The sequence below is a fragment of the Lepidochelys kempii genome, chromosome 15, assembly GCF_965140265.1.
Source record: "Lepidochelys kempii isolate rLepKem1 chromosome 15, rLepKem1.hap2, whole genome shotgun sequence".
In the NCBI taxonomy this organism is placed as follows: domain Eukaryota; kingdom Metazoa; phylum Chordata; order Testudines; family Cheloniidae; genus Lepidochelys; species Lepidochelys kempii.
Window position 1 is genome coordinate 19,265,960 of NC_133270.1, and position 12,171 is coordinate 19,278,130.

Sequence of the window (12,171 nt, forward strand, 5' to 3'; positions counted from 1 at the left end):
AGAATCCATGCAGTTGCAGAACTATGCCCTATGCACTGTCAGTTACAGAATCGGGGCCTTAGAATAAAAAGCATTTCTGACGCTGTTCTGGAGAAATAAATCACCATAAAAATACACCATTCACCTGATAGAGAATATATGAGAATCAAGTTGAATGTTCTCTCTCTCTCTTTCAACCTTAGCAATCCACCAGTAGCTAAGAGAGAGAAGAAGCATAAGAAATTCCTAGGTAACATTTCTCATTAGAAGAGAGAAAGGGAGACCTTTTCTTCCATCTACATTTCCAGCCAGTAGTCTCCACTGTGTGTGTCTTAGCTAAAAACTGAAGCAGTCCTAGGAAGAAGCACTAAATTGAAAACTGAATATCTGTTTAGTTTAGAATCCATGGTATCTATAAAATGTGTGTGAGGAAAAAATTGTCCCTTTTGGCTTAGTTAATTGTCAACAATAGATGCAGTTCTGCGCCCGTAAAGCATGTTAATTCATACAGAGGCCAACAACCCAGTAGCCATGAAAAATGGGCCCAAACTTCAAAATGCAGTTCTGGTGTTTGGAATGTATCATTATAGGCCTGATCCTGCACCCTTTGAAGTTAGCGGGAGTTTTGCCACTGGTTTCAGTTGCTGCAGGATTGAACCCCATGAGCCCATTTCTAGGGTCTGTGTAGCAGAGCTTGAATGTAAGGTGCCAAAGGAAGAGACAGTTGAGGAGCACTGCAGGCCTCCCTTCTGTTTCCACGTAGAGCTACAATGCTGACGAAGTATTTAGGGTTCTGAAATATCTGCAAAGCTTCATCTCTCTCACACGAAAAGGTATCCAGACACATTTGGATGCTTGTCAAAAGAGCATCTGCAGTTGAAAATTGCAGTGACATAGCAGGGCTACTGTCTGTTTGCTTTGCGTTTAGCAGAAAATGACACACAAGCGCTAAAAACATCTAGTCTGTTCTAAGAGGGATGGCATCACTTTTACAGCTGCAAGTGGCACCTACACAATTTATGCATCCATTTTTCTGCCCACAGTTGAACTGTGTGAACAAATCAGAATTTAGGCACATCTAGCTACCTAACTGCAGTGCCGGTATTTAGAGGTGCAAATGCTCATATCTATGCCCACAGTTCATTCTGCCAACACAAAAACGCGAGCACAAATTACACCCTCAAGAACAAAGGCTCATCCTCAGACAAGCTGAATATTATATGTCCCCCCTCCCCCGTGTGTGTTATAGAGAACTCTAGAAGCTAAAACAAAGCTTTCAAACCAAATCAGGTAAGAACAGAAGCATAGCAACTCAAGCCTTGAGGTGGCAGCTTTGATACCTGTTGTAAAGAGCCTTACATTGGAATGAGGTTATCTATAACTTTAGGCGATACTTGGAAAATTGAAATTGCCTATTCACAATTGCTGATCCCAGTTTCTCTAAAACTAGCCAAGATTCACTGTTTGTGGCCTATGACTTTTAGAGGCATTATCAGTGCTCCGCTAGTGCACCAAGGATCGTCGGACCTCCTCTTCACCTGCTTACAGGGTTAGTGCATCTACGTTCTTTCTGAAGCTTTTTTTGTTTGGTATGGTATCGTTTGATGCAGGAGGGGAGTATCTGTAGGTGGGATAGAAAGTAAGAGAGATCATTGGTGTAGGAGCTCAGGCAGGTGGTAGGAAGGGAGGCGGTAGTCTCCCAGTAAATGCATATTGAGGGCAGCCTCCTAGTGCTGTCCATCTTGGACACTTAAAATGCAGTCTAAAGAGGTTAGTTTCGCTTGGCTGCTGTGCAGCTACTTGAGGGAAGGGGAAAGCACAAGGAACCTCTCTCCTGACCTAATGCGCCCCAATTCAGGAGCCTAGCCCAATGGGGGTTCTTATGGTCAGGGAGTACCAAGAGACGGCAAAGCTGCTTCTACTGTCAGCAATAGCTTGAGCAAAATGGGCAGGATAGGGCCAGAGAGATGGCTTGGAGGGGAACTCTGTGTTGTGCCCGCTTTAAATCTGGTGCGGCAGCCTGCTTCCTAGCTTCACAACGCCTCTCAGAGCTGCACCTGGAGTGGCACAGCTCTGTCTAGCCCATAACACAGGGCTGTTGCTTAATCCCACTATTCGGAGCTAGGCAGAATGGCTGCATGATTGTATTTCTCTGCAAACCACAGGGATTTCTCTGTTTTGTACCTGTGAAATTTCACAGCTCAAGCTGCTGAGGAAGTGGGAACAGACGTGCGGAGAGGAAACATTCAAATACTGTATTGCAGTTGATCATTCTGGAGCATTTAACTCTTGGAGTTTATCTGTAAGCAATTTAAGCTTCAGCTCTCTCTGTACTGGGAGCTGCCCAGAACTCCTGACTTCCTTGTGTGCTGGAGGAGGTGGTACAAAGGTAGGGTAGAACAGTAGCCTCCATAAGGAGGGCGAGTACATCCACATAGTGTAGCATCTTAAAATGAGAATAAAACATAAATTACTTTAAAAGATTTAATATTACTCCCTTAAAAAACCATAAGTGATTAGTTTTCAGAGCAGCAGCTGTGTTAGTCTGTATCCGCAAAAAGAAAAGGAGGACTTGTGGCACCTTAGAGACTAACAAATTTATTTGAGCATAAGCTTTTGTGAGCTACAGCTCACTTCATCAGATGCATTCAGTGGAAAATACAGTGGGGAGATTTATATACACAGAAACCTGAAACAATGGGTGTTACCATACACACTGTACCGACAGTGATCAGGTAAGGTGAGCTATTACCAGCAGGAGAGCAGGGGGGAAAAAACCTTTTGTAGTGATCATCAAGGGGGGAAGCGTTGAAGAGGAGCTGCCTTCCTTGAGAGCATCAGATGCTTTGCTAGACAGTCTGATTCGGAATGGTAACTTGTGTTCCAAAAGGGCCTTTGATGCCATTAAAAAAACATGAAGAAGCAAGAAATATAAAAAGTGTTCAAACCACACATGGCTTTTGTTAAAGTCACTGTGTTAAGAACATAAGAATGGCCTTACTGGGTCAGACCAAAGGTCCATCTAGCCCAGTATTCTGTCTTCTGACAGTGGCCAGTGCTAGGTGCTCCAGAGGGAATGAACAGAACAGGTAATCATCAAGTGACCCATCCCCTGTCGGTCATTCCCACCTTGATTATCACTACAAAAGGTTCCCCCACCCCCGCTCTCCTGCTGGTAATAGCTCACCTTACCTGATCACTCTCGGTACAGTGTGTATGGTAACACCCATTGTTTCATGTTCTCTGTGTATATAAATCTCCCCACTGTATTTTCTACTGAATGCATCTGATGAAGTGAGCTGTAGCTCACAAAAGCTTATGCTCAAATAAATTTGTTAGTCTCTAAGGTGCCACGAGTCCTCCTTTTCTTTATAAGTGATTAGGTAAACAAAGCCAGAATTACTAGCCAAATTGACAAAGGATTTGCTGTCAGTGCAGCTCAGCCCATGGAGGCAATCTCAAATCTGGAGTAGTTTCCATCAACGGCACTGGAGTTACACCAAGCCTGAATTTAGCTGGCAACACCCAACAATAGATGGCTCATATTTCATGGATTACCTAAAACAATAATGTAAACACAGTATGCCACTCATGCCACAGTATGCCAGTCCTGTTACGGCAACTTTCCATTAGATCAGCTGGCTAAATATTTCATACGGGTCTTGGCAGCTGTTCTGCAAAACAGAGCACAATTAGGTTCTGCAGTAAAAAAGGTGTTGACGGAATCTGTGATAATAACAGTCCTGAGCAACATCAGGATGAGCTGTAGCATGGTGTTGGAATACCTCATCTCTGCATTCCTATTACCACTGATTTGGCACATCAAGCTGTGAAATTTCACAGGTACGTAGTGCTTAATGGAAAAATCAACTTGTTTTGGATTTTGCTGAGAAATAGTATCAGGCAGCTTCTCTGCTTTTTAAATGTTTTCTAATTCCCTTTGTCTTGAGCCACACATTCTAATGTCCCCTTTGTGAAGGTTGTGGCTAAAACAGATGGTGGGATATATAAGGAATACATTTGTTTTAAAAATCAGATCTTTATAGTTCAGAATATGTGAATGTGAATGATTTCTGTTCATGAGGACACGGGTACTCAGAGGTAAAGTTACTTGCCTGGAGATGCATTGGGAAGTTAGGGGACCTGAATTCCAGTCCTGGTTCAGATACTGACTTGTTGTGTGATCTTAACACGTCACTTAACTTATCCTCAGATTGTCCATTGTAAAATAGGGGCAGGAATGTTTACAGACATAGTAATACCTTGCGTTTACACAGCACCCACATGAAGTCTGCTAGGCAGGAATAGAACTCAGGGCTTTCCAGCTTCCAGCACTCTGCTAATTGCCCTGGACCATGTGTTTTTGGTGGTATTGAGGCTCTAGCCCCTCCTCTTTTAGCTTGTTCAAAATTCACAAGTGCAAATTTTAACAGGAAAGTGGCTTTTTGGGGGGTTCACTGTGAATAACTTTCTGACTCCTCAAATTTCACAAAAGATCAAAATAGCTTGCAAAATTGTTTGTGAAAATTTGTCACCAATTTCATCCTGCTGTAATACCAGTTACCTAGAAGTCCCTCACCATGTGTTATTGCTGAAGATACTGGACTAGCTCGGAGAACTTGTAGACGGCCAGTGGCTTTCCTTAGAGTCATGAAATGCATTGAGAGATCTCTTGGTGGTCAGAGGAGCTTAGGCTGAAGGAAGGAGAACAATGTGATGCCAGATACCAGTAGTTTGAAGGAGAAGGAAAATATGAAACGTCACCTATGCTTTGGATATCTACCTACAGTATTAGAGCTTGCAGCTCCAGACTCATTGAATGGTCATCATTAGATGTCCTATTAGTTGTAAATCGCTGTCGCTTAATGCGGGCACTACTTCTTTCAGAGCAATGGGCCATATCTTTTGAGGGCTTTGCTTTGTGTCTACTCAGTGGGTATTTGACTGGGTTAGGATTATAGCTGGGCTTTTTTTTTTTTTTTTTTTGGCAAATTGTAAGTGGGTCAAGTTCAGCCTAATAGTTTCAGCTGGAAAAAAACTGGGGGAAAAAATTGAAATGGCTCAAAAAGAAAGGTTTTGATTTTTTGTTTAGAAATGGTGTCCCATTAAAAAATTAACATAAAAAAGGTGGGGGTGTGAGAAAACATCCCAAAATGACCCAAAACAAAACAAATCAAAAGGAAAAAAAATATCCAGGCGGACACAAACTGAAAAGGTTCCTAGTTTGCATGAACATAGTCCAGTTTGAAGAGGTCTACATTAATGTAAACTAGGAACCTTTTAGTTCACCTCTGCCGCATCTACAGGGAGGAGTTACAGGGCAGCACTTTGGTGCTCACTGCTATTCAGCCCCCCGTAGTCCGAACTGTGGGGCAGAGCAGACATAGCCTGAGACACAGACTGGTGAAGTATCTTACCCAAGATTATACAACAGTGGCACATTCTTATCCACTGTACCACATTGCAGACCATAGCTCCACAGTTATTGCAGATAAATGTACATAAGATGAATAACACCAGTAACGGCAGGACACTCCGACCCATTTATCAATGCTGAGAAGAAACGAGGGGGAAAAATCCCTCTCTCCCTTTTCTGGAAAGCCCATAAATCCTTTAGGGCTCTTTCCTCAGATGGTTCTTATTTGACAATAATGTGCACCAAGGTGACTTCTTCCGTAACATATGTCACAACAAGAGGAGGGCTCCTCTTGCAGATACACCATTAGTGGTATGTCATAAGTGACATCTGCAGCTGTTTGGTATTTTCAAATGCTTCATTTTTCAGGCAGAACCAGAGTGGGAGATGTTCCCACTGAGATTATTCACAAGCTCCGTGATAGGGGAAGAGTGGCTGGCTGACACCTCAGTCACTTTGGCAAGGTCTTTCTGTGTGTCTCCTGATGTCTGTAGCCTGACAAGCACAGATATAATTTATGCAGATCCATCTTTTTGAATTCCACCCTGCTTTCTTAGAATATCAGGAGCTTTTCCCTTGGACACCCACTGTCCTTCAAAGACACTTAATCTCATAACTATAATCTTGTATAAATGGCAAAGTTGCTATTTATCCTGATTTGCTAGGTCACATTGACTCTGCATGAGTGTGCATGAGTCTGGCCCAAAGATCCCGCAAATTGGCATCCTAACTAATGTACTGCAGTCCAGGAATCCACGCAGATGTTACTTGTCACTCCAGCAGAAGAATATGCTGCTTTGTGCTTTGGGTGCATTGCCTATTTAAACAACATGCAATAAAAAAAAATTGGTACGAATGCCTAAGGAACAGTCACAGCTGAGGTGCATATGGAACCTGATTCTGCAAGGTGCTGAGCAGCTCTTCAGAGGAGCTGATCACCCTTTACTCCTGCTGTGAGCTAAGGTTGCTTGGCATGCTTCACACCTTGCAGGATTGGACCCACGATGTTTCAGCAAATGGAAGGAAGCAGAAAACCAGAGAGGATGCATTTCACGATGAGACTTGGGGATGGTTTCTCAACGTATCTGCTGTCTGTACAGCTTTTATACCTAATATGCAAGAAAGTCAGCAAAGAGAAAAAATAATTTCACTTAAAAATAAAACAAAGCATGAGTTTTTAAATCATGGGGAAAATGAGTGTTTAACCTCTCACGAGTTTCATGAATCCAACAAACCACCACTTCCACAAAAATTAAAAAAAAAATTAAAGAAGTTTGAGAGTTTTGTAAAATCTTCAGTGTTTAGGTTCATCCTTAATTGTTTATGTTTTCTGGAAGAGGGAGCATTATCTAAGGGACTAGAAAGGCAGTAGGAGCTGGGAACTGCTGAGTTCTTCTCCCAGACCTACCACTGATTTGCTTTGTGGCCTTGCACCAGCCAGTGACCTTCATTGCCTCCATTTCCCTATCTGTAAGTTAATATTTACCTAGCACTTCACTGAGGGATAACGGTGTGCAGTATTTTTAGCATGTTCTTAAACCCGCTGGAGCATAGTTCCCTTTGCAATGCTCTTCATCAACTTAAGTATTTTGAAATGATTATAGTATTTGTGAAAGCTGCTGGGCCGAAAAGCCTGGGGGTTGAAGTCCTCTCTTGATACATGTGGTATAGAAGGTACAGAGTAGGCTTACCAGTCGACCCTGAGCTAGAGGGACCAGTCTTAAAAAACAAGCAGTGTCTTCATACTCATTCAGCCCTTGGTGAGTTCTGTTCTTCAAGAACCATCAAGACCAAATTGTCCCCCCATCCCTAGAGGTGGTTCTTCCAGAGACAGCCAACCAGGACATCAATTATTGCTAATTCTGATGGTGTTTTTACAAATTTTATATACCCTTTCCCATGAGGAAGAGGAATGGGAACCCCAACTCATTTCTCAATGGCCACTGAAAAGGCATCAGGGGAAACTTTGGTTGCTAAATCCCTAGTAACCACTGACCAGGCTGGATCCAAACTGGTGACCTTGAAGATAAAATGGTGATATTTAATTCCTCTGATCCATCAATTCCATGCAATTGAGGAGCTGTTGCTGCACAAGTTATCTGCACCATGCCCCCCGTCGCTGTTGTGTGCGACCCTAACCGGCATTAAATCACTCTAAGCTGCACCAGAGGCGGCTGCTTCTCTGTGTCATTGCTTGCAGCATTAGAGAACTTCATTGTTCACTTTATCAGATTGCTAAAGGGGTTTGGATTATTGAATGGCCAGAAAAAAATTTTGCTACTTTTATTGTCTCCAGGGTGGAACCAGCGCTTACCCGGATCAAAGAAGATCGAAAGCGAATCATCCTACCAGCTATTGACAACATCAAGTACAACACTTTTGAAGTGCAGCAATATGCTAATGCTGCCCATGGCTACAACTGGGGACTCTGGTGCATGTATATAATCCCGCCCCAGGACTGGCTCGATAAAGGGGACGAGTCTGCTCCCATCAGGTGAATCTACAGTGCAGTTGCTTTGTCGCTAATATTGTTTCCGTTTCAGCTGCTGCCTGCCGCTGTGCAAGGTAAGCGAGGATGTGCTGTAGGCTCTCTATAGGACTAGTCAAGGTAGGCAGAACAAGCATGCCCACAAACACACGGGTTTGCCTGTGGGGTCTGCAAAGCCTACAAGTGCATATGCCAAAGAGGTATTTAATTATGTGTGCAGTTACTGTATTGCCATGTGCAAATGCAGGATTTTGAGGGCATAGTGGGTGTACCAAGGTTTGAAATAGGGCCCTCAGTGTGTAAAGGTCACAGCTCTAGCCAGGTACATGCCATAGCTCCTCTAGCTATTGTTACTTATTCACATAATCTAAGTGTTTTCCAAACAAAAGAAGGCACAATCCCTACCTCATCTACCTACCCAAGCTTGTATAACTATCTATCGTATTCCCCAGACACCATTCACCTTGATATCCAAGTACTATTGGCCTTTTCATATAGTTTTTGATGCCTTATGATTGCAAAAAAAAATGTTTGTGATCTGGCATCATTTGTTGCCATCTAACTGCACCTACTGTGTTAACTATGCTGGTATATAGGATGGCTTAGGTCCTTCAGGAGATCCTGGGTAAGCTATGGCTTTCAGGCAATGGGTATTCTATTGGTACAATTTGCTAACCATGACCCTGTTCACATTTCAGATCTTGTGGAATTTCACCCAATACCTTGAAGCTTTCAAGGTGAACTGAAAGGTTGGCCAGTTGCACCAGCTGTGGATAGTGAGAATGTGTGTGTTAGCTACAGATATCTAGCCAAAATTAATGTATCATGTTAAAGGTTCTTCACTTAATGCTAAGTGAATCACTTCTGGCACACTTTGTGCTGGAAATATATTAAAAACGGGATGGAAGGCTTTTATCTTTGGCATGCACCTTATTTTTCTCTACACCTTGCAGGACTGAGCTCTCATACCGGAAAGTGTCATTTCACTCCAGACCTGAGCAAACATTATAGAGACCATCAAGAACAAGACAGGGTTTTGCTGAGGTTTGGTAAAGTGGTAAGGAACTGTGACAGTGTGTGAGTAGCCCAAAGCCAGGTCCACACAAAAAAAGTTAGGTCAAACCAGCTACTTTGCTCAGGGTGTGAAAAATCCACACCCCTGAGTAACATAGTTAAGCCAGCCTAACCCCTGGAGTAGGCAGTGCAAGGTTGATGGGAGAATCTAGCCTGGGTCTTGGCTCTTTAGCACTTCTACTCAGACATACTGCCCCAATGCAGTCTCCGAGTAACATGGAGATCTACTTTCCTTTCCAGGGCTCGATCCTGCAAGATGTTGAGTGTGCTGGCCCTGATCCAGCAAAGCACTTAAGCATGTGCTTAACTTTAAGCACCTGAGTAGTCCCACTGATATCAGTTGAGTCAATGGGATTGGCCATGTGCCTAAATGCTTTGCTGATTGGAGCAAAGTGCAGAGTCAAGCTCACGTACAGGAAAGTATCATTCCGCTTCAGAGCAAACCTTGAAAGTGCACGTATATTCCTACCTTTGCCTCGTGACCACAGCACGGAGCTGTACCGTAACATTAACCTTATTTATCACAGAGCAGCACAGTCCTTCATCACTGACCCTTTGCTCTGTGTGAAACCTCAATAAACTAGAAAGTAATTATTTAGGAAATCAGTTTTCCTGGATAACTTGACTGCTTTCCTCATGTAGTTTTTAAAGTGCAGTTGTTGTTTTATGTTTCCATTCAGCTCTTGGATATAGTTTATTAATGGAGAAAATATATCAACCAAGGCTTTAGTTTCTGAAATCAGTATTTGTTCTCTGTTCCCAAGGGTAGTGCATGCCTCACTGTCTCCAGGACATAAATAAAATCACTATATTAATTTTCATATACATTGTTCCAGTGTCTTGAACATCTACCGTACTGGGGACAATTATTGTGCATCAAAGGAGGCTGAACCATGAAGTCTCACTTTAGGAAGTTCCTTTTGTCATTATGGACCTGATTTGGTGCAGTGTTGAGCATCCAGCTCTCCACCTGATGTTAGTACAAGCTACACTTACTCAGCACGTCTGAACATCAGCCTCAAGATCCTTTGACAGAGGAAAAAGAAGGAAGGGATCATGTTTGTTTCTTGAAATAGTGGAAGAGTCCAGTATCAGGGGGTAGCCATGTTAGTCTATATCTACAAAAACAAGGAGGAGTCCGGTGGCACCTTAAAGACAAACAGATTTATTTGGGCATAAGCTTTCGTGGGTAAAAAACCCACTTCTTCAGATGCAGGATGGAAGAGTCAATTTCACTTTAAATATACAGGGTCTGATTCACCAGTGCTTTACTCCAGTTTTATGCCAGTGAGCTCAATAGGGTTACAATGGCATCAAACTGGATTAATGCAGTGGAAAGCCAGGCCCACAAACACAGGAGTAGAGTTGTTGAAATCTGATGCATTTAAGTGTCTAGTTCCCAAGAGCAGCAATTTTATTCCGTGCAGAACCTAACTGAAGAAACTCTCCAGCTGAACAATGCATAAGCTGCCCAGAGAGAGATGAGACAGCAGTGCTAGGATTGGGTGCCTGACCCTGATTACCAAATACCTGGGACACAGAGATGTTCTGATTACATAAGTGTTTCTTTTGAAATGATGTATTATATGCGCTGAAATGTAGGCATCAGTGTCGAGCTGTGAATGCTGACGATCTCACTGGGAGCAAGTGCCTCAAAAAAGTTTTAGGTTGAGATTTTCAAGGGAGCGTAAGGGAGTTAGGCATCCATCTAATATCGACACTAAATCAACATAGCTCGGATTGTTGATGGGCAGTCAGTGCACGTCCAGAAATGTGACACGCTGCTGGACTTGCAGTCCTTTTTATTAGAGCTGGCTGGGAATTATTCAGTGAAAGGTTTTTTTCATTGGAAAATGCCAGTTCCTCAAAACCAAATCTTTATGTGGAAATGTACCAGTTTTGATGAACCATTACTTGGGCAGGTTTCACAGGTCCAAGGTATTGGGGACACAGAGACACAGATAGACAGACACTGATCCAGAATAGCCAATAGCCTGGTTGTCAGGGCAAGCATTTGGGATATGGGAGACCCAGATTAAAGTCCCAGCTCTAAATCAGGCAGAACAAGGATCTGAACTTGGGCCTCCCACGTCCCAGATGAGTGCCCTAAACACTGTGTTTTTTTCATGGAAAATTTTAAAAGTTCTCATTTTGGTTCTGATAAAGAATGAAAACAAATTTTGATATTTTTTCACAAAACAGAATTCTTGTTTTCTTGCCAGCCGTAACATTTATTCTTCAAATGTCAAGCATCCCATCAAACCACGAAGTGAGCCTTCTATACAGTTTAAATACAATCCAGCTTTATAGCATTTCAGTCATATAAATATCTACACCAGGCACTCAGCAGTAACAGCAATGGAAAAGGTGTGTATGAAAGTGCCATTGATGAAGAGATACAAGGTGGGTGAGGTAATAGCTTTTATTAGACCACCTTCTGTTGGTGAAAGAGACAAGCTTTTGAGCTTACACAGAGCTCTTCTTCAGGTCTGGAAAAGCTAATCAGAATGTCACAGCTCAATACAAGGTGGAACAGACTGTTAAGCATAAGGAGTTAACAAATGTTGCAAGAGACCATTCCAGGTGAAGTGGGCAGTCAGTACATCTGCAGTCATAAGACAGAGGAGGGTTAGTTAGTGGGTTACAGATTGTTGTAATCTACCATATATCAGTGTCTTTATAAGACCATGATTTTTAGTGTCTATCGTAGTTGTGAATTTAGGCTCTTTTGAAAGCATTGTGCAGGTTTCCTTTGAGGATTAGGACTAAAGTCTGATATGGAGTGATCATTTTGTGCAAAGAGTTCACCCCCGAGTGATATGGTGTTTTTGTCTTTTATCCTTTTTTCTGTGTGAAACTGATGAAGAGGAACAGGAAGTCCTTTTTAGAGCTGGCCTTTACAGCTACCAGTGGAGGAGGCTTGCTAACTAGACAATATATACCTGTTCTGAGAGGCTTTGTTAAAAGCAAAGAGAAACCAGGGAGGAGAGCACACTTTTCCCCAGTTCTCTGGGGGCAGCAAGGAGTTGCTATCACAGCACTGGCATTCAGGAGATTAGTCACAGCAATCGCATATTTATTCTTCTATTTCAAAGCAACCAAGTTTGCCTCTCAATTATATTTGCACACTCGTTAGAATACCATGCTGATAAAGCATGAAGCATCAGGGGAAGCACACCAAGGCTTACCCCTCACAATCTTTAACAGATTTATC

The 12,171-nt window shown here is 42.6% G+C and overlaps 1 protein-coding gene across 4 annotated transcripts in view; it reads left to right on the forward strand.

Annotated features, from left to right (window-relative positions):
• Positions 1 to 12,171, forward strand: part of GALNT9 (polypeptide N-acetylgalactosaminyltransferase 9) — a 222,335-nt gene that overhangs the window by 94,103 nt on the left and 116,061 nt on the right. For 3 of the 4 annotated variants that reach the window (XM_073312257.1, XM_073312258.1, XM_073312259.1), the window contains one exon: positions 7,692 to 7,889. The exons of the other annotated variant lie outside the window; for it this stretch is intronic. In XM_073312257.1, coding sequence (XP_073168358.1) covers positions 7,692 to 7,889 — 198 coding nt within the window. The remainder of the gene's footprint in view (positions 1 to 7,691; positions 7,890 to 12,171) is intronic. 4 annotated transcript variants of the gene reach the window in all.